The sequence below is a fragment of the Syngnathus floridae genome, chromosome 3, assembly GCF_059516105.1.
Source record: "Syngnathus floridae isolate MCC-2025c chromosome 3, RoL_Sflo_1.0, whole genome shotgun sequence".
Taxonomy (NCBI): domain Eukaryota; kingdom Metazoa; phylum Chordata; class Actinopteri; order Syngnathiformes; family Syngnathidae; genus Syngnathus; species Syngnathus floridae.
In genome coordinates, this window is record NC_142415.1 from 2,235,142 (window position 1) to 2,257,500 (window position 22,359).

The window sequence follows — 22,359 nt, forward strand, 5'->3', positions numbered from 1 at the left end:
TTCTGCATATGTCTAGTAAAAATATAAATGTCCTCACTCCCTTATCAAAAAGCCACAGTTTAATTTTTTCAAATTCGCACTTATCGACCGTAAGTGACCCGACCCTCCATTTAAAGGGTTAAAAACTCCCCTTGTTCCCTTTGACGGGAAGACGAGAGTTTTCAGGTCAGGGCCGGGAAAGATTCGTCCGAGTCTAACCGCCTCTAAGATATCAATTCGGAAAGAATTTATTCTTTTTAGCACGCCAATCCCTTTAGAATCACCCTGAAACCGGTGCAGAGTACCACTTGAGGCCCGGAATCAAGATAACCGCTCCCTTTTTACAGCGGCTCCTTCCCCTTTTTTGATTTGTAGCTCTTGTTACCGCTCTGATAAATCTATCCGTTTTTGGTAAGACCAAAGGGATTCGTTGATTTACAAGAGCGCACTCACCCTAGCTGAGCTCAAGATAACTACTTCGAACCAGATTTGACTATTCCTGATGTTAAGAATTAAAGCTGTCTTCACTTTAAGAAGAATTGAACGGATTTAAAGAATGACTACGATAGGGAAATAAAGTCAATTTAAAGTTCTAATTACCGCATATTAAACCATGCTTGACATAGTTAATACGAAATAATTGATAACCGAATTAAGGCTTAAGAAGAAATTTTGATGACAGAGTAGAAAAAGAATTACAAGTGGAACAATTAACAATAATTCCACTCACCAATCTCAGAGCAAAAGAAGAGACAAAAGGTCTGAAATGCTATTTGGTGGAAACAGTCGAGTGATCAGTTCTCCTTTGTTCCAAAATCCAAATTCTGTTTGAATAGATATGTGGCCTTAAGGAGGAGGACCACGCCTTGAAAATGGCATCTCTTTTCTCTGTTGGCCCCAAGTCCTCTCTGTTAGGGATTCGCTCACTCCAACTTATTTTGCAAGAACCACACGGGAGACAAATAAGTCCTTTTAGACACCTGTAGGTGGAGAGTCCATTCGTCGCTGTGCGTACAGCAATGTTCGAATGGAGGTCTGACTCTCAGCGCCTGCAAGAGCATTTTTATTAAGAGAAACAGGGTGGGGGTAAGAGTGGACTGAATAGAGAAAGCCCTTGTCCTCTAGTCAAAACATCAGGGGGTGTTTTACGACCTTGTGTAGGATGGGACAAGCTAGGTTATTTATTACCGGTTGCATTCCAACATAATCATACGATAAGGATAATCTGAAAAACCCTGACACTCTCTCCATGCATATCTATAAGCTTAAAATTTGACAAAGTCCAATTCGAAGACTCCAGAAATTCCAATCACAAAAAGGATGAAAATCCATCTTTGTCTAAAGGCGTTCTTGGCTCCGGGCACGCAGTGCCATCATACTGGCGAGAGAGAGCAAGTTTCTTGTCCGGAACCAAGCTTTTATAGGCTCATTCGTTCCACCTCATAGGAATATGTAGGTGAAAGGTCAGAACCCCTGCACCAGGTCATAGGAATATCTAGGTGAAAGGTCAGAATCCCTGCACCTGGTCATAGGAATATCTAGGTGAAAGGTCAGAATCCCTGCAACAGGTCATAGGAATATCTCGGTGAATATCTGGCCGATTCCACCAGCATAGCAAATAACCTCTTTTGTCTGCCCACAACTTAATACATTCATGTATCGATGGAGCAACAATGTTAAATACATGTTGGATATCGATTTAAACATTGCAACATCAAAAAAGCATGTTTTCACAATAGTCAATTTAACAGATAATCCTTAGTAGCCATAATAATGGGTTCTTCTAACTTTAACATATATAATGATATTGCTCAAACTGTTACAGATTAAAATTACGGTAAAGCAAAATCATATTCCAAAGTTGTGTGTTGCTACGTGTTTGAACAGGTCGTGTCCTCCCAACTGCTAACAATTTAATTTATTAGATTTGTTAGTTTCCATCAGGTCGCCCCTATGTCGAACTTTGGCACCATCCCCTGGTGAAATTTTTGAATTACAATACAGGTTGACTCGATCAATCATCACCTCCTTTATCAGTTTATCAAAAGTTAATTTTGAGGAACTAACTTCTAAGTAACTTTTACTAGGCCCTCAACAGGTCAACTCTATGTCAAGCTTTAGCACCATCTCCAGGTGAAATTTGGAGTTACATGTTTTAGGATAGCCAATGTGCCTGGGCTAAATCCAGATTATACACCATCTTGTACCACCATGCCACTTGACAATTTAAAATAGTCGAAATTATTTTATTTGGCCATGTAAACCAGATCTGGGCAAAGTGCAGCCCAGGGACCACATCCAAAGCCACTGATTGGCTATCACAGTGACCATGAAGTCAAAGTAAAATGTAAACTATGTTGTGCTTTTATTTTGAAAATTTTGCTTTTATCGTATGAGCATGTGGATGCTGATTTGAGCCAGGTAGCAAGCACGAGCTACAACTTGTGTATGAATTGTTGACAGCAGTGAGCCTAATGTTTGCAACATTCTTATTTATTGCACAGTCGAGGGAAGACGGCCAGTTTCACATTCTGTACTTTTTGGGTTTACTGTAAGGCTTCACCACTGTATCATTATAAATTACTCTCAATACTATTATAATTTCCATTTTTGAATTCTAGGAAATAACAAGATTGAAAATCCACATTTTTAGTCTGCTTGATAAATGAATTTCAAAAGAAGGGGCGGGTGGGGGGTAAGCTGATTAACGCAGCGTACCAAGGAATGTGTTGAGCCACTGCAACATACGGATACCTCAAGGGTCAAATTTAAAAATGTTTGTGCATTGACAAGACACTTTATTGACATGACCGATATTAAGACATGACCGATATTAAGAGGATCACCGATATGAGCTGCCGATATTTTAGGCCAGTTGTTAGGACCAAAATCCTAAAGTTATGTGCTTTATTTGCATGTTGAAATATCACTATAATAATAACAAGTGGGTGCACAACATTTCTGAACTTAGCATTTATTGAACAGACAAATCAATTAATTATGAAATATATAAAACATGTAATATAAAAGTCAATCGTTTACATAAAATATTTTTTTCAAGTTTTTTGCGCATAAGTGTAAACTATATATGTTAATAAAATAAATACTTTATGAATAAACATTTATGAAACAATAAAAATAAATGCAAAAAAAATTACCGTATTTTTTGGACTAAAAGTTGCTCCAGAATATACGTCGCTGGCCCCTCACCTAGGACCCATTTGCCATGGGTGACCCTACCAGGGGCATGAAGCCCCCGACAACATGGCTCCTAGGATCATAGGAGCACGCAAACCCCTCCACCACAATAAGGTGACGACTCACAGAGGTGTCACTGGAGGTGTCTGTGTCACTCCAAATCATTAAATCCTCGTCCTTTGTCAATAACGCCGCGCGAGCGCGGCTGACGTCAGCCTCGTCGTTATTCCACAGATCTAGTATATAACTAAAATGTAGCGTTAACAAAGTACCAGGAAAGATGTGGATTTGGTAAACGGCTCTTTATTTAACAAAATAAGAGTTCAACGAGCCAACAACGACTGAACTGTAACGATAAAAACATATACAAGTTGCTACACGAAATAAAATACATCAAATAACTAACATAAATAGTTCACCACCACACGGCCCCAAGCACCGGCGTCGACTTCCAGGCGTGTGGCGGCGTAGACTTCCATCCCCGGAGGTGGCACTTCTAGCCACGGAGGTGGAAGAGAGCTCCATAGAATAGGAGCGGGCGTGCGCAAAAGCCATGTCCGAACCCTATCCACCGTCCCCGGACAGCCACTCGGCCGAGCGCTGGCCCCCGACTTCCATCCACGGAGGTGAAAGAGAGCTCCATAGAGTAGGACCAGGCGTGCGTAAAAGCCATGTCCGAGCCCCATCCACCGTCCCCGGACAGCCACCCGGCCGAGCGCCGGCACCCGACTTCCATCCATGGAGGTGAAAGAGAGCTCCATAGAGTAGTACCGGGCGTGCGTAAAAGCCATAATAGTTTTTCAAACCTTCTGTGTCACTCCAAATCATTAAATCCTTCAAACTCTTTGTCCTTCGTGTCACTTACAAACAAAGCCGCTCATGATGCCGGTAGTAGTGGGGCCCTTCGTCATCCCGTGATCGAATCTTTGTCCTTTATGTAAACAACCGCCGCGCCACTGACGTCACTTGAAATTCAAATTACAGTAATCCCTTGCTACATCGCGGTTCGTTTATCACGGTTTCACTTTATTTATTTTGAATTTTGAGAATTTGTGAAAAAATTCACATATAAGTCGCTTCTCAGTATAAGTCGCCCCCCCACCCAAACTATGAAAAAAACGCGACTTATAGTCCGAAAAATACGGTACAACATATACATATTAAATAACAGGAGTGCTGCAAAGTTTGGCTGTAGAGGCAGCTGCTTCCTCTTTTTCTTCCTGTGCATCCTTAGAAGTTTGGAGGTTGTGGCGCTTCAGGTGACTCCATGAATTGGTCGTGATTTTCATTTGACCTTTTTCCGCTCCCAAGCTCACCAGTCCATTGCAGATCCTGCACGTAGCTTTGGTGTTGGCTCAGTGAAATACTTCCATACTAGATTTGATTGCAATTACTAAACAGAGGAAACATTTATAGTTAGCAATTTACTATCTTCAGTTCTGTCTTTAATTCCAATATTCTATACACATTTACAATCTTATATTAGAATGTATTTTTTAAATCAATTATGGTCTAATACATTTTAAAATGAAGTGTAAAATATACAATACCATTCACTAATTTCTTGTTAACAGATTGCTTACTCGTTACATACCAAGAATCAATCGAAAGATCAATAATTGTCAAATTTCTTGGCCTTGTTTGCAAAAGCAGTGCAAACCCCTGAGTGATTTCTGATATTGATTTAGCATTAGACAGGTTTAATGAGGAAAATGTCATCGGTCAAACATATTACTTTATTACGCTAATTTTGTCCAGTTTTACTCACAATACACAATATATTCTTGAGCTGAATTTTCATTAATGCAAATAAGCTGGTTGGAAACCCGGCTAGTGTCTGCATCAATTACCATGATTCTGGGGAAAAAAAGAAGTCATAATCTACAGTTCTTTTTTGCTCCAGGGGAGCTCTGTGACCCCCTGCACGTTGCTCTGTGTGAGCAGGGCAAAGATCAGCGTTTGTAAGCACTATGCCTGCTCCACCCCACGCACAGACTATCTCAGACTTTGGGAAAAATAAAACACAACTCATAACATTGGGGCTAATAATGTTAGGCTAAGCAAGCAAACTCCTGATAGCCTCACTTTAAGCAAGCAAACCCCTGATATCTTAAAGTTAACTGCAAGTTAGCGACCAGCTGTAGCTGCCAGTTTCAGACGGTTTGATGCTCTTTGTTTTTTTTTCTGTCACTAACTGAAGCAACACTCAATAGTGTACTGGTAACATACTGTAAATGTATGACCATAGGACTTTTAAATATCAGAATTTAAGCCTTACCTGTTGTTGAGTACATATTCCAAACATTTTGGTTTGGGGTCCTTCACTGATGCATGGAATAGCATGTGCCACTGCATCATTTACATGGGGGCTGCCACGGACATGCCTGACTTTAAATTGGCGCTACTAAACACAAATATTGCAGATGCCGATGAATTTAAAAAAAACAAACAAAAAAAAAAATACAGTAATCCCTCGCTACTTCGCACTTCGTTTATCGTGGCTTCACTGCATCGCGGATTTTTTCCAGCCAAAAAAAAGTTATGAGAGTTCTAACAACATATTTGCAGTGTTGTACTTTGTTATAAATGAAGTTGTTATAATAAAAGAATCCTGAAAACATATTTACATTATTGTACCTTGTTATAAAAAGTTCTTATAATAATAAGAGTCCTAAAATCATATTTACAGTGTGTATACTTTAGCTACATCTACATATACATCTACAAAATGCGCATAGTGCTCCTATGGTAACTTGTGACCACTAGAGGTCTTTGTTTAACCAAAGTAAACAATAGAATGTCACATCTACATATGTTACACACCCACACACACACATATAATAATAATATACAATATTTTCTGTAGGGCGGCTCGGTGGAGCACTGGGTAGCACGTCCGCCTCACAGTTAGGAGGGTGCGGGTTCGATTCCACCTCCGGCCCTCCCTGTGTGGAGTTTGCATGTTCTCCCTGGGCCCGTGTGGGTTTTCTCCGGGCACTCCGGTTTCCTCCCACATTCCAAAAACATGCTTGGTAGGCCGATTGAAGACTCCAAATTGTCCCTAGGTGTGAGTGTGAGTGCGATTGGTTGTCTGTCTCTGTGTGCCCTGCGATTGGCTGGCAACCAGTTCAGGGTGTCCCCCACCTACTGCCCGATGACGGCTGGGATAGGCTCCAGCACGCCCGCGACCCCCGTGGGGACTAAGCGGTTCAGAAAATGGATGGATGGATGAATATTTTCTGTATGTTGTTTATACTATTAATGTATTATTTACATGTTTGAAACTATTATTTAATGTTATTATAACATATGCACTTAAACAACTAAATGTACAGATGAGAGGGTGGCCCTACTTCGCGGATTTCACTTATCGCGGGGTGGTTTTGGAACCAATTATCCCAATAAACGAGGGATTACTGTATCGGCCCGATATATCGGCCAAACGGACATTACTGGAGAAGGGAAGCTTTTATACACAAACCTTCATTACGGGGGACAAAAAAAATGCAAGCAGCTTTTAAGTCAAAGGCAGTCGATTTGACGCTTAACAATGGAAATAGAGCTGGTCATGTACTGTAGAGGTTTTCTCCGGCCACTAGAGGGCACTGCGCTATTTTTGATGACATCGTGTCGCATTACCCTTTTCAGTATTTTTTTTCCCCGGGTCATGTCTTCTCTGGAGCTATATGTCTAGCTCAGGGGTGGGCAAACTTTTTGACTTGCGGGCCGAATTGGGTTCTAAATTTTGACCGGGGGGGCCGAACCAGGAGCAGATGGATGTAGTGTTTGTGTAATATAAGTGACATGTAAAGGTCATTGCATAAAAGGTTTTTACTTTTAGTAGATACTAAAGCATGGATATTAAAAAAACTTTTTGAAAACAAATGCATTTATTAACAGCATTAAAAAAATATTTCACCAAAAAACTACCATCAGTGATTCTTATTAAATACGACACTGTTATGATGAATAACATTTTCCATCACTTCAGCGCCTGCAGGTCAGATTTATGAAATATGTTTATCTAATGAGGCGAAATCACATCCAACGGCAAACATTCTCACCAAATACATCATCTTGAAGAATCAGTGAAAGAATACATCTAAATAAAGTAATAAATAAATCAATAGTATTGTTAGTTTCGCTTTTTTGCTAGTGCATCATAGTCTGGAGTAAAATTTGTTGTGGTAATTCTTAGGATAGAGCCGAGGTGTCTGTCCGTTAACCTAGATCTGTGACGTGTTCATGTGGCTGAACGTCTTCTCACACACGTAGGTCGAGCCGAATTGTCCACTCTTTTTTAACATTCGGCACTCAGTGTCCACCTTTCTTTTCCTCGGGTCACTCATTTTAACGGACGGATTCCAGGGGAAGGATTGTGGGTGGCATTAGCGTAAAACTGTATCTGAAAGCTCAGCGTGCGAATTACGAGAATGCTAACGTCACAGCCTACGCTCGAAATTCGGCACTGATAGATGAAATACAGCGCGGAGTGCGCCGCGTCCGTACTACTGAGTACGCACATGCACTTGTGAGTGTGCACCGAGCTTTCTGACACGGCTCCCAGGAGTAAATGCGCGGGCAGGCGCTTCCCCATCTATTGGGGAAACATAGTAATTGCAGGGAAAATGACCCCCCAAAAAATTAATAATACTATTTATTCAGGTTTGGCGGGCCGGATTGTTAGAGATTTGCTCACTCTAACTTATTTTGCAAGAACCACACGGGAGACAAGCAAGTCCTTTTAGACACCTGCAGGTGGAGAGTTCACTCGTTCAAGGAATGAAGTCTGAAGCCTCCTTCCTGCAAGTGGATATTTATTAAGAGAAACAGAGTGGGGGTATGGGTAGGCTGGCTAGAAAGCCCTTGTCCTCTAGTCTAAACATGTCAGGGGATGTTTTACGTCCTTGTGATAAGGAGGACAAGGTAAGGTATTTATTACCTGTTGCATTCCAACATAATCCTACGATAAAGATAACCTGGAAAACCCTAACACGGATTAAACGGCCCCGTGGGCCAGATGTGGCCCGCGGGCCGTAGTTTGCCCATGTCTGGTCTAGCTCGTATCACATTGCAAACTTTACCCCTGTAAGTGGCCCCATTTAATTTATTATTAGTTGTGTCTTGCTAGTGTTCTCTGCACATTCAATTTATTATGGTCGTCACTGATATTTATGCATGTTTGTATGTTTGCAGAGCTCCTTCATCTCGGTCAATAAATGTTATGTTAATAAAAGATATACGTCCCCAATGAACCATCTCTTTCCTGACAATCTTCTTTGTGTATATTCTCATACAAATGGTAATTAAACATGAAAACACCTGCGGTCCGGTGCGGTTTATATATGAACAAAACAAGATTTAACCCCAAATTTTAGCGGGTGGGGCTTATAATCAGGTGAGGCTTATGGTCTGGAAAATACGGTAATCAAATTAACACAAAGTGACAGTTTAAATAAATAGTTGAAAAAAAAAAGTGTGTTTAATTGTCACTGACAATTGAACTCAAAAAATAACTTTTGTCTCTTCAGTTTTTCCCCTAAAGTAATCGTACATTTCAGGTCAGGTCAGGTATGGGGGCACTCGTCGCGGTGACGCTTCGCTGCGCTCACCTTCTTGCTCCACTCCATCGGTGACCTTATGGCGTAGGACCGAGCGCCCGCCCGGCCCAACACCCCCACAATCTCAAGATGCTTCCCGAGCTGCTCCAACCACCGCACATGCGGTCGCCCTACTGGGCGCTTCCACCCCCTCGGGTCCGGAGCGGACAGAATCCTGTTCGCTGGATCCGAGGGCGGGTAGCGTACAACGTGGCCGTAGAAGCGCAGTTGTCACTCCCATATCTGGCAGTTGATGCACTCCATCCTCGCTTGATCGAGAACCGTCTGGTTTGACACATGGTCTCGCCAGTGGATCCCGAAAATCCGATGGAGGGAAGTGCACACAAAGGTGTTAAGTCTTCGCCTTTGCCCGCCAGTCAGTGTCCATGCTTCACAAGAGTAAACAGGACGGGCATGACCAGCGAGCGAAAGACTCGAACCTTTGTCAACGTGCTCAGATATTGGGAGCGCCAAACAGTCCCATTCAGTGAGCCCATCGCTCCATGTGCAAGACCAAGCCGACGAGCGACCTCAGCCTCACACAAAGCAGAGCGGTGAACCACGCTGCCAAGATAAGTGAACTTGTCTACGATCTCCACCTTCTCGCTCACCACATCGGCTGACTCGATAGCAGCGTCCAGAAAGTCACCGAAGTCCTGGTTCTTCGTCTTGATCCAGGAGACGCAAAGTCCCAGCGGCTCCGTCTCCTTGCTCAGCGCTTCAAGTGCTTCGGTCAAGACGTCTAGGGTCTCCGCAAAGATCACACCGTCATCAGCAATGTCCAGATCAGTGATCCGAACATTGCCGAATGACGCCCAGCAGCCCGTCCTGTCTACAACGCGGCCCACAATCCAGTCCATACAAGTGCTGAAAAGTGATGGGGCTAGTACGCACCCCTGCCTCACCCCAGTATTGACTGGATCGAAGTCAGAGGTGGTGCTTCTGTACTTAACAGCACTTTCTGTGTCAGAGTATAGAGCCGAAGATGAGATGGACAAGATGCGGGGGGATCCCATGTAGCCCCAGAAGTCTCCACAGAGCATCTCTACTGACTGAGTCGAACGCCTTTTTTAAATCAATATAGGCTGCAAGCAGCTTTCTATCGAATTCTTGAAAGCGCTCGGTGAGGACGCAAAGCGCGAGGATGTGGTCTACGGTTGATCTTTTTGGTGTGAAACCAGACTGCTCAGGGCGCTGGTGGTCTAAGAGCTGCTGACGTATCCTGTTTCGAAGTACCCGGGCGAAGACTTTGTCTGGCACAGAGAGAAGGGTAACCCCTCGGTGGTTGTTACACTCCCGGATATCACCCTTCCCCTTACAGATAGGGACGACAACGCCCCTTTTCCACTCGGTTGGGATGAGCTCCGAGCCTCATACGGAGCAAGTCAGCGTGTGCAACTATCGGAGGGCGGCATTCCCTCCAGCTTTAAGGATCTCTGCACAGACACCGCAGATTCCTAGAGCCTTTTGGACTTCCTCAAGGGTAGGCGCATCAATGCTGAGGGATGGGTTAGGCAACCAATTTCTCTTTAGAAATTGGACAAACACAATTGCCTTGATTTTCAGTGAAGAAGTATTGTAATTACCATTTCTCTTGAAAGCGACGACCCTCAATGTCAACTTTCCTCATTTTTTTTGCAGTCGGCATGGCAGAAATGAGCGGAGTGGGTGGTGCTGCCACCTTTTGGTAATAGGAGGAATTACAGTTTCAAGTTTCATGATTTTTTTTTATTCAGTTTGACAGTGCAGGCGGGCCATTAATAATACATTATAAGACCGAAGCTACGGGCCAAATGAAATCTGATCCGGCCCGCGGGCCGGACTTTGGTCAAGATTGCCTTAAACTCACCACCATGATTATAAATAGTGTCATTTATCTATTGGTGTTGACTATTTTTTCCATTCTGTTTTCTCGTTTTGTCCTTCTCCTCTGTGCTATATGCGCACATGCTCAGTGCAACAACAAAAAAAATATGTGAATGTGGTCACACTCCTTGTGCACACTGACAATAAGAATGTCACAACCACCTACTGTAGTGGATGTGTAATTACTTTATGTATTTAATGCGTTAGTCTAGTACAGAAAAATAGCATGTTTCCTGGGGTCACACACATGCACCACCCGGTGTTGCACCCCCACTATAAGTGAAGAAATGCTGTATAGGATAAATGCTGTTGGTAATGAATACGCGAGAAAACTCTAAGCAAACTACCAACCAAAAATATGAAAATAAGAGTGATCTGTGCTCCATTTACTCATCAATGGAGTTAATCTGTATGAAATGTGGTCCAGTTTAATCGATCACAAAAGATATCAGAATCACCTTTATTGGCCAAGTTTGTGCATGCCAAACAAGGAATTTGACTCCAGTTGATCTCAGCCTCTGTACATTTAAGTGACTAACAACATTCAGATGACTAACAACATTTAAGTAGCAGGAGCAATATGTTATTGCCCAATGATGTCTCTGAGACTCTAGGAGTGGTGTGAGTTCATCAGAGCCTGGAGGAAGAAGCCGTGTCTGCTGATTTTGGCGTACAGCGCTCTGTAATGCCGTCCAGAAGGGAGTAGTTCGAACAGACTGTGACCTGGGGGGTTAGAAGGGTTTGTATAGATGTTACTTGCATGTTTCCTGGTCCTGGACATGTACAAGTCTTGGATAGATGGGAGGTTGGTCCCGATTATCTTTTCTGCTGTCCTGATTGTCTGTTGCAGTCTGTGCCTGTCTAGTTTGGTGGCCGATCCAAACCAGACAGTGATGGAGGTGCAGAGGATAGACTGGATGAGGGCAGTGTAGAAGGTCTTCTGCAGTTCCTGTGGCACCTTGAACTTCCTGAGCTGTCTCAGAAAGTACAACCTCTGCTGGGCCTTTTTCCGGACAGAGTTTATGTGGCCAGTCCATTTCAGGTCCCGCGAGATTGTGGATCCCAGGAACTTGAAGGTGTCTGTGGTGGGAATAGCATTACTGAGGATGGTGAGGGGTGGAAGTGGTGAAGGGTCTCTCCTGAAGTCCACTGTCATCTCCACGGTTTTGAGCGGGTTCAGCTCCAGGTGGTTTTGGCTGCACCAGTGGACCAGCCGCTCCACCTCCTGTCTGTACGCAGTCTCGTCACCGTCCCGGATCAGTCCAATGAGTGGTGTCGTCCGCATACTTCACGAGCTTCACAGAAGGGTTTCCTGAGGAGCAATTGTTGGTGTAGAGAGAGAAGAGCAGTGGACAGAGTACACACCCCTGGGGGGCGCCAGTGCTGGTGATCCAGGTGTCGGATGTGATGGTCCCCAGCCTCACCAGCTGTCTCCTGTTGGTCAGGAAGCTGGTGATCCACTGACAGGTGGAGGCAGGCACCGCAAGCTGGATGAGCTTCTGGTGGAGGATATTGGGAGCGATAGTGTTGAACGCCGAGCTGAAGTCCACAAACAGGATCCTGGCGTACGTTCCTGGGGTGTCTAGGTGGTGCAGGCTGTATTGCAGTCCCATGTTGACCGCATCACCCACCGACCTGTTTGCCCGGTAGGCAAACTGCAGAGGGTCGAGCAGGGGGCCCGTGATGTCCTTCAGGTAGCTCGACACTAGCCTCTAGAAGGATTTCATGACCACAGATGTCAGGGCGACAGGTCTTTAATCATTCAAACCTGTGATGGCAGGCTTCTTGGCCACCGGTACAATAGTAGAGCTTTTGAAGCACGAGGACACCTCACACAGCTCCAGGGAACGGTTGAAGATCCGTGCAAATATACTTGCAGGAAGCCCAAAACGGGTTGTACTGTACTTTCAACAGGCGCACTGTAATAAAAGGCGCAGTCTCAGTTAAGTGCCATGTCTGTGTTTAACACACACACAGGGTGCAACGGCTCATAGGGCGTGAGTTTTATATATACAATCCACACCCACAACTACCCCTTAAACGTTCTCATGGCGCTCTCAACTACGTCCGCCTAACAACAACACACACTCACGCACATACGCACACACACACACACGCACGCACACACACGCACGCACGCACACACACGCACACACACACACACACATACACACACACACACACAGTCATGTCAACTCAGAGGTGAAAGCCACATTCACTCAAACAGGCACTCAGAAACAGGCAACTTGCAGTCAGCTCCAGACCTCCCAACCTGCAGGGGGCAGAGAAAGATGAAACTGTCAGACAAAAACGGTCCAACCCTTGAGCTGGGTGCTGTGGAAAAACTGGGAGCATGCAAGAAGTGTCGTCATGGAGATGATGGTAGATGTAAAGATACTTACCTGTGTAGGAACCGAGACTGTAGAAGAGGGAGTTTTGCCGACCACCATTTCTTTCTTTGCCAGAGAGGAGGGGGCTCTAGAAGGAGTGAAACACAAAGGTCCTTCAATGTCGGCTCTTCCTATCATTGTGAAGCAGAATTATCCAAGCGTTGGATTGTTCACCCACTAATAGGGAACGTGAGCTGGGATTAGACCGTCGTGAGACAGGTTAGTTTTACCCTACTTATAATGTGTCGTTGCAATAGCAACAAGTGAAACACAAAGGTCAAGCGTGAGTAGGCCCAAACTTACAGAAGACCAAGAGAAATTTGTGTCTGAACTCTCACCAGAGTTGGAAGAAAAGTTTAGAAGAGCTTTCACAAACGTCACTGCAAAGACACACTGTACTGACAAGCCTGGAGTGATGAAGTCAGGGGCCCTGCAAGAGCTACCGGTCATTCTATTGCTGCTAGAGGTAACTGCCAATGCAGGACAGAAGATAGGAACACTGATAGACTTGGCTTCAGACACTAATTATATCACCCACAGAGCTGCCAGAAGACTGGGTTTGTGCAGTGAAAAGATCACTCTAGTTGTCCATGGGGTCGGAAGAATGGTTATGAAGGTCAAGACCAAGAGGTATTTACTAAGAGTGAGGGTCAAGACGCCCACAGGCACAGAAAAAGTTCATCAGCTTGTCTGCTATGGCTTAGATGAAATTGCCAGAGTGAACAGAGCAATAAAACCTGAGCAACTCATGGAGTTCTTCCCAGAAACCAGACTGGAAGATCTGAAAAGACCAGAGCACATCGAGCTTCTTATCAGTCACCGCGAAGGAAGACTCACTACACAGAGAGTGAAGGTGATTGAAGACCTTGTCCTATGGGAGGGCCCATTAGAAAAGACCGCTGGTGGAGCGCATCCAGATCTCTGTGAGGCGAATATGGCTGCACACACATCTGAAACACATTTTGCCCGATCCATGAGAGCCACTGCAGTGAAATACCAAGAGCTCACTGTATCAGAAGAATTTCACGGTGTAACCAGAAGCACTGTTGCCGACAGAGTTTCTTGACTGGTGGAAGTGCGATAGTATTGGGCCAGCTTGTGAACCGAAGTGTGGAGGATGCAGATGCGGGAAATGTCGACCAGGGTGCAAGGAAATGACACTTAATGAAGAGAAGGAGCTGGAAATGAAAAGGAAAGGTCTCACCTATGTCAAAGCAGATGCTCACAACAGTGAACCACGCTGGGTCTCAAAATATCCTTGGATTGAGGATCCGGTTTTTCAACCCAATAATGGGAGTGGAGGCTACTTTTCTGAGGACAGAAAAACATCTAAGGAGAGAACCAGAGTGGAGGGTGGCATATGGAGTTCAGGTCCATGAGATGGTGGAAAGAGGAGCAGCAAAGAAGCTTACCGCAGAGACCATTGCTGACTGGAAGGGGCCAGTATGGTATGTCAGCCACTTGGTGGCGCCAAACCCTCATTCTCGCACAACACGTGTGTGTCTGGTCTGGAACATTAGCCAAAAGTTCAAGGGGACTCAGCATGTTGAAAGGGCCTGATGTCCTCAACTCGATCGGAGCAGTGCTTCTCAGGTTCAGAAGAGGTGCGTACGCAGCACGTGGAGACACCAAGAAGATGTATAATTCTGTGGTTGGAAGACCTGGAAATCCATCGCTACAGATTTCTCTGGAGAGACACTGAGGATGGAGATATTAAAGAGTATGCCATCACTAGAATAAACATTGGCGATCAACCAGCAGGATGCATTGCACAGCAGGCCATGAGAGAGACTGCAAATCTACCCATGTTTTCCCACTTGAAGGAAGAACGTAGGATCCTAGCGGAGGACTCTTATGTTGACGATATCCTTACTTCCCACAATGACCTGGAAAAGCTGGGCGAGAACACCAAAAGTGTTGAAGAAATTCTGAAGGCAGGCGGATTCTTCCTCAAGCCCTGGGTCCGGTCAGGCCAAAGTGGGAGGCAGGAGCAGTTGCCACAAAAACCAGAAGCATCAACCGATTGAGTGATGATCCTCCCAAACCAAATGAAAGAAGGGGACAACAAAGCCCTGGGAGGGATAAACTGTACCCAATGATGTCAATCAACTTCTCAAAGAGGAGAAACAAAATGAGAGGGGGTCAAAATCTCCTTGAATGGGAGGTGAGAGGGAAAACTCCTAACCTGCTGACGAGAAGGCAGTTACTAAGCCCAGTGGCTTATCTGTATGACCCAATAGGTCTTGTCACACCTGCTGAACAAAAGGGTGCCATCTTAGTTAGAAGGGCATTTCAAGAGGCTGGGAACAGCGCGACCCGGGATACATGGGACAAGCCATTATCTGGATAGCCGAGAGAAGAAGCCATTCAGGTGTTTGAAGTGTACATACGTCTCAGCCAAGTAACGTTCCACAGAAGCCTTACTCCAAGTGACTGGACTGGAAAGCCTTGGAGAGTAACATTCTCTGATGGTAGTGACTAGAGCTATGGAGCCGTGGTGTACTTAAGATGGGAGACAACACAAGGCGTTGAAGTCAGTCTGGTTGAGTCCAAAGCAAAGTTTACACCATTCGATCAGAAGGGGGAACCAGACAAGACTGAGATCTGTGGTGCAGTCTATGCAGTTCGCCTTAGAAAATATATTGAAAAACGCAGTCAGATGGAGATTGAGAAATGGCTCCGTCTGCTGGACAGTCAAACAGTATTGGGCGCAATCCAAAGAAACGGCTATGGGTATCAAAACTTTTTCGCGAACAGAGTTGGAGAAATCCAGAAATCCTCATCAATTAATGACTGGTGGTGGATCCCAGGGGACTTCAATGTTGCAGACGTCATGACAAGAGGTGCATCTCCAGAGGACCTCCAAGAGAACTCTGTGTGGCAGACTGGACCCGTTTCTAAAGCAACCTGGAGAAGAGTGGCCAAAGAAATATGCTAAAGAAGTCACAGCCTATGCCAAGGAAGGCATAGATAGACTCCAAAGGAAGTCCTTCTCAGCAGCACTGAACAGGACAGGACAGGGTGATGTGGCATCTGTTAGTACAGTCCCAGATCCTACAGCAGCAGCTAGGAGTGACGCCATACTGAAAAGCCCAGATGGAAAAGGATCTAAGATTCAAGTCCGAAGACCACCAGCTGGTTTTGCAGTGAGAGAACTCAGTTCAGCAGCTTAACCAAGTTGATCAGAGTCGTTGCCTGGGTATGGAGAGCTGCAATGAAGTGGAAAATGGTCCTGTTAAAGAGCTCAGCCACAGCTTCAAGTAAACCAAAGTGGGAGGAACTTTCTTCAGCAGAGATAAAATCCAGAGCTGAACAAGCTATACTTACCATTGGTGAATCTGAAGCTGCACAAAGAGATCTCTTCCTCGCAGCCCAAGAAGGTGCAGCTTTTCAAGACACCACCCTCAACAGACTTGCCATATTCAGAGATGCAAAGACTGGACTCCTAGTCTGTGAAGGAAGATTTCAGCTCTTTAATGATGAAAAAAACACTGTACCAATATTACCTTATGATGCATTGATATCCACACTTCTAGCTCAAGAAGCCCACAAGAAAAATCATGAAGAAATTGCAGGTACACTCCTTCAGACAGGAAAGCAGGCATGAATAATAAAAGGCCGGAAATTAGCTCAAAAAGTTGTTGACAGCTGTGTGACATGCAGAAAGGCCAGAGCCAGAACATGTAAGCAGATCATGAGTGACCTTCCAATGGAACGGATAACACCATCCAAACCATTTGAATACTCAACAGTGGATTTATTTGGACCTTATGAAGTGAAGGATGACGTGAGGAAGAGAATAAGGCTCAAGGTATGGGGAATTGTCTTCTCCTGTATGGCATCCCAGGCTCTTCATGCGAATGTTGTCAGAGACCAGTCATCTGAAGGTTTCCTGCTGGCCTACAACAGATTCACAGCTCTGAGAGAGCTTCCAAAGAAGCTGCGGTCAGACCCAGGAAAGAACTTTGTGGGAGCCAGACCTGCCCTTAGAGAGCTCTACTTCTTTCTGGACCAGCTGAAAAATTCTGAAGTTGAAAATAAAGCCTCCAAACATGGAACATAATGGAGTTGGAAAATTCACCCAGCTGATTCCCCTCACAGGAATGGAGCTGCAGAGGCTGCTGTTTGGACAGTGAAACGTGCTCTGCAAAACCTGGGAGGAAATGGATGCTTTACATGGAGTGAGTTCCAAACCTTTCTTTACATGGCCGCTAACCTTGCCAATGAGAGACCCATAGATGCCAGAACCCAGAGCCGGGAGGACTGTGTAGACTACATCAGACCAAATTCCCTTCTGCTGGGAAGAACTGGACCCAGAGGAGATCTGGGAAGCTTTGAGTTTGAAGGCTACTCCTACAATAGGTTAAGAGCCATCCAAACTGAAGTTGACCAATTCTGAAGAAAGTGGAGTTAGTTAGCGGGGTCTAACCTATTCATAAGAAGTAAATGGCATACAACACAAAGGAACGTAACTGTTGGAGATACTATTGTCTGGCTGGCTGACCAGAATGCCTTGAGAGGTCCGTATGAACTTGCCAGAGTTGTCAGCGTCAACATAGACAAGAAAGGCATCGTCAGAGCTGTACATGTCCGAACCTTCCCCAGTTATCCAGTCACAAAACCGGATCAAAGGAAGAAACTCTTAACAAAAAGTTCTTCATAGAAACGTCAGACCTGTCATCGTTCTGTTGCCTGCAGAAGAACAACAGCAAAATCATCAATAATGAATTGGACGCCTGCGCCACAACGGGTGTGACCTCCTTGGGTTCAAGAACCAGGAGGTCAAGCGGGAGGTGTCATGTCAACTCAGAGGTGAAACCCACATTCACTCAAACAGGCACTCAGAAACAGGCAACTTGCAATCAGCTCCAAACCTCCCAACCTGCAGGGGGCAGAGAAAGATTAAACTGTCAGACAAAAACAGTCCAACCCTTGACTACCTATATACTTCCTGTAGCCTGCATGGCATGGAGAGCAATAAACAAAGGAGAAATGTTTGGTAGCACTGGAACAAACAACAAAACATCACTCAGCTCACGGTCAAGACGCAACTGGTATGAAAATGGACATTTGTATTGATTGTTGAGTAACTATTGATTTGAATGGTCAAATTAAGTTGAAATGTGAAGTTTGAGTACTTGTTTCAAAGTTTAAGTATGTCAATTTAGACAAATGTTTATTTTGAATTATAAGAATAAAGTGCTTATTTTGAATTCTAAGAACAGACAAATGTTTATTTTGAATTACAATAATAGACAAATGTTTAGTTTGAATTACAATGAGACAAATGTTTATTTTATGTAATACTTTCTTTATTTTCTTTGTTTAAAGGTCATCAACCTGAAGTACAATCTACATTACAACCTTAATTGGGACCTAAATAGAATGTAAACTGAAACCCAATTAAAGGAAAACTAAATGAAGATTGGAGTTGTCCCTTTGCATTCTTCAGACCAGGCTTTTATCAAGTTTAAGCAAGAACTGGGTGAAACATTGACATAACTTGACGCACGCGTGCGCACGCACACACAGTGCCAGCAGACATGTTAGCTTTACTTGTTTTACATGTTTACTTTGAATGGCCGGTTCACACCGATGTCCAGCGGTTGGAGTTTCTTTGTCATGCGTCCCGGAATGACAGCAAGCTCGGCATTCATTGCTTCGATTGATTTTTCACATCGGCTGTGACAACAGCACACACACTGGGCGCACTGCAAATCCACGCCCACACTTCCCCTGTAAACGTTTCTCATGGCAACAATAACAACACACACAGAAGCATACAAGTGTGTGTATTTAAAAATGAAGTGGGAGCTAAACTGAGTTTGGTATTCACATTTTTATTACCGGTATAGGTCATCAATTAAACCCATCCAAGTCTTCATCCTCTGTTTCCGAATTGAACAGCAGCGCTAAATCTCCAACAGACATGCCAGGTTCACTTTCTTCACTGTCAGAGTCACTTTCCGTGCCGTGTGGCTCCTCGGATATGATGCCGGCTTTTACGAAAGCTCGAACAACGGTGCCAGCAGACATGTATAGCATGTTAGCAAGCTCGGCGTTTATTTGCTTCACTTATTTTTTCATATCGGCTGTGAGATGGGCACGCATAGTCACTGATCAACAGCGATGGTGATGCGTGGAAAAAAACACCTGGTCTCCTTACATATGTTTGTGTGTATATGTATAGATAATAATGAGACAGAGGATGAAAGCGAGTGCTCAAGTGTGTGACTGTATTGCACCGACTACCGTGCGTCATGACGTAACACAACACAGCAGTGCCGCTGGGGCATACCATTCTGTGTGCGGGCGGGGGGTATTCCACTCCCTCTAACATCTCCCCTTTTAAAGATGGTACCTTATACATTGCTTCAAGCTCCCGTAAAAAATATAAGAAACAAAACTGTGGTGCAGACCAACTTTAAATTAATTCATACGGCAAATCCACGCCCACAATTCTCCCTCTAACGTTCTCATGGCGCTCTTTAATACGTCCGCCTTACAACAACAACACACATTGGGACCACTGCATAATAAGCCGCGCACATTTTGAAGAAAATCTAAGACTTTTATCCCCGCCTAATAAACGTGAAAATACGGTACCTTCTGCAATTCAACAGAACATTATTTTATTCTGCTTTTCACTATATGTTGCTGCTATAGATAAACAAATAGATACAGTATCTGTAATTGATAATCCTTTTCAGTCAAATTAAGTGAAGTTGGAAAATTTCCCACTGCACCCCTGATCTCTCGCACTACACTCAGCTGCTTAGTTTGGAATTCATTAATTTGACTTCCTTTCTGTTTCCCAATCATGTTTTTTCTGGTGCTGATCTTACAGTTAAGGTATCTGGACAGCAGAGAGGATGAGCAAATCAGAGGAATCACCATGAAGTCCAGTGCCATCTCTCTTCATTTCCAAGAGGGTAAGATTCAGCATCAATCCAATTTTCTATAAGAGTAAAATTAAGATACCATGGTATATAATGCCTTTGTTTGTGAAAGATCCTTGTGAAAACATTTGCTAAACGTGTGTATTGATGTTTTACAAAACTGAGGAATTTCAATTTGGATTTGTAATGAATCATAGTACTGAGCTAAAGCTAGGCAAAGTTAATTATGATCTTGTTGCCTTGTTTGTCCTTCAGTCAGTTTGTGAGTCTTTGACCATCCTGCGATTTTGCAAATTTCTCCACGTATAAATTATAGAAAGTCTGAAATTTTCCTCATCGGTTCATTTTCAATTCGAGATAGAATCTAAAATAAATCACAATTTTTTTTATTTATTTGTACATGACCAATTAAAATAAGTACTGTATTTTTCGCACCATAAGGCGCACTTTAAAGCCTTTGATTTTCTCAAAAAATAAAGGTGCGCTTTTTAATAAGGTGCGCCTTTTGTGTAGACCAAATTGCAAAATCTGTAAATTTCTTTTGGGTGGCTTCCGTAATATGAAGACCCAATGAACCAATCACAGGACATTGTTTTACATATGGAGATCGGGACAAAAAAAAACAATCAGAGGACTGAACGTAACACATAGAGGCGTACTTACCGCTGCCGCCATTGGTAAATAAATACTATCGTTTTTGCAAATCTGTAAAGTTGTTTTGTGTGGCTTCCACCACACAGAGATGTAACATACAAGCACCCGATGAACCAATCAGAGGACACTACGTTTTACGTATAGATCGTGGTGGTAAACCAATCAGAGGACCGGACGTAACATTAAAGGAGTATGTACCTCCGCCGCCATTGGTACATAAATACTATGTTTTGTGCAAAGTACGTACCTCCACGGCCATTGATAAATAAATACTACCGTTTGTGCAAGTCTGTTAAGTTGTTTTGATTTGCACAAACGATAGTATTTATTTATCAATGACGGCGGAGGTACGTACACTGTTACATACAGTCCTCTGATTGTTTTTTTGCCCGGTCTACGTAAAACATAATGTCCTCTGATTGGTTCATCGTGTCTACATATTAGGCCCGTACATTACGGAAGCCACACAAAACAACTTTACAGATTTTGGAATTCCGTCCACACAAAAGGCGCACTATATTAAAAGGCACATCTTTGTTTTTTGAGAAAATTAAAGGTTTTTAGGTGCGCCTTATGGTGCGGAAAATAAAGTACGAGCATTTCCTCCTATCAAACATCTATGTTTTGATCACCACCATCGCATTATCATCGTGAAAAATTGACAAAAAACAGGTAACGATTAACTGTATTTGTGACTGGACTGTAACTATCTTCCACCCCCTCATCAGGTGATGAAGATTTCTTACTGAATTTGATAGACTCTCCGGGGCACGTTGACTTCTCCTCTGAAGTTTCCACTGCTGTCCGCCTGTGTGATGGTGCCATTGTTGTTGTTGATGCTGTGGAGGGAGTCTGCCCACAGGTATGTTTTGCGATGAAGCACCAAATGATTCTGATTTATTTTTGTTGTTGTTGTTGTTGCCTTCCTGCTTCACTCTAGGCCTTGATCTTGTTTACTGTATACTCTATTCATTTTGAAGAAGGGTTGGTATCACAGATATAGCGAAACCACTAAATAGTTTTCCGGTGAAATGATTATGTATCCAACAAACATTTTGAGAATATATTCTGAAGTTGTACGAATACCCAGAGCCTGAACTGCCATTACCAATCCCCTCATTTCAGCATTTGGTAAATTTTCATTTGGTATTTCAGTAATTCACAGGGCTTGGTGGTGACTTGATCTGGTAAAGAAGTAACCAATTTGGCACCCTTAGAACTGAGGGCAGTCATGGTCTGCGAAAGCTTTTCATGCACTAAACTAAAGTAATGCATATAGCCAGGGGTTTACATTAAAATGTTGGTGCGTGCTCAAAAGAGCATGGGGGGTTATTGCTTGCTGCTAATTTTCTTCCTGACTTACCAACCTCACTGGCATTGGAAATTTTAGGATTTATTACTATTACTATTCATTTGGTAATAGATGTGGTCTATATTCATATCTTGTGTGGGGCGCTGCAATTTGACTGAAAGAAAGATGGTGTGAGGCCAAGGCGCAGTAGCCGGACCCGGTCAGCATTGGCCGGATGTCGCTGAGTCACGCCGATCCCGACCGACGCACTCAGCCATCCCGACTGCCAGGACCAGGCACGGGAACAATATCCTCCCATGCCGAGCTTATCTGCACACCCCGAGGTGCGGTAGACGGCACCGACGTTGTCGAGTGGATGGCTGACTGTGGCCACACATTGCTGCGGGTGAACTCCACTTTACAGACAAAGAGAAAGAAGGGGAAAGCACTTTTGGGAGGCTGCCACTCTGACAACGGCGCCA

At 44.0% G+C, this 22,359-nt stretch overlaps 1 protein-coding gene and 2 long non-coding RNA genes across 9 annotated transcripts in view; 2 read left to right on the top strand and 1 right to left on the bottom strand.

Annotated features, from left to right (window-relative positions):
• Positions 1 to 18,456, top strand: LOC148400092 (uncharacterized). The gene is made up of 2 exons (XR_015857588.1): positions 1 to 18,087; positions 18,365 to 18,456. It is a non-coding gene; the product is annotated as an uncharacterized LOC148400092 (long non-coding RNA).
• The window catches only part of efl1 (elongation factor like GTPase 1), a 116,510-nt gene that overhangs the window by 1,159 nt on the left and 92,992 nt on the right, over positions 1 to 22,359 (top strand). For all 7 annotated transcript variants that reach the window (XR_015857587.1, XM_088371483.1, XM_088371480.1 and 4 more), the window contains 2 exons: positions 19,881 to 19,965; positions 21,315 to 21,448. Coding sequence is in view for 6 of the 7 variants with exons in the window: in XM_088371483.1 (XP_088227609.1) it covers positions 19,881 to 19,965; positions 21,315 to 21,448 (219 nt within the window). In the remaining variant the exon portion in view is untranslated. Of the gene's footprint in view, positions 1 to 19,880; positions 19,966 to 21,314; positions 21,449 to 22,359 lie in introns of those variants that run through there.
• LOC148400093 (uncharacterized) lies at positions 10,138 to 18,767 on the bottom strand. The gene is made up of 3 exons (XR_015857589.1): positions 18,607 to 18,767; positions 13,046 to 13,121; positions 10,138 to 12,915 (listed from the first exon to the last, which is right to left on the bottom strand). It is a non-coding gene; the product is annotated as an uncharacterized LOC148400093 (long non-coding RNA).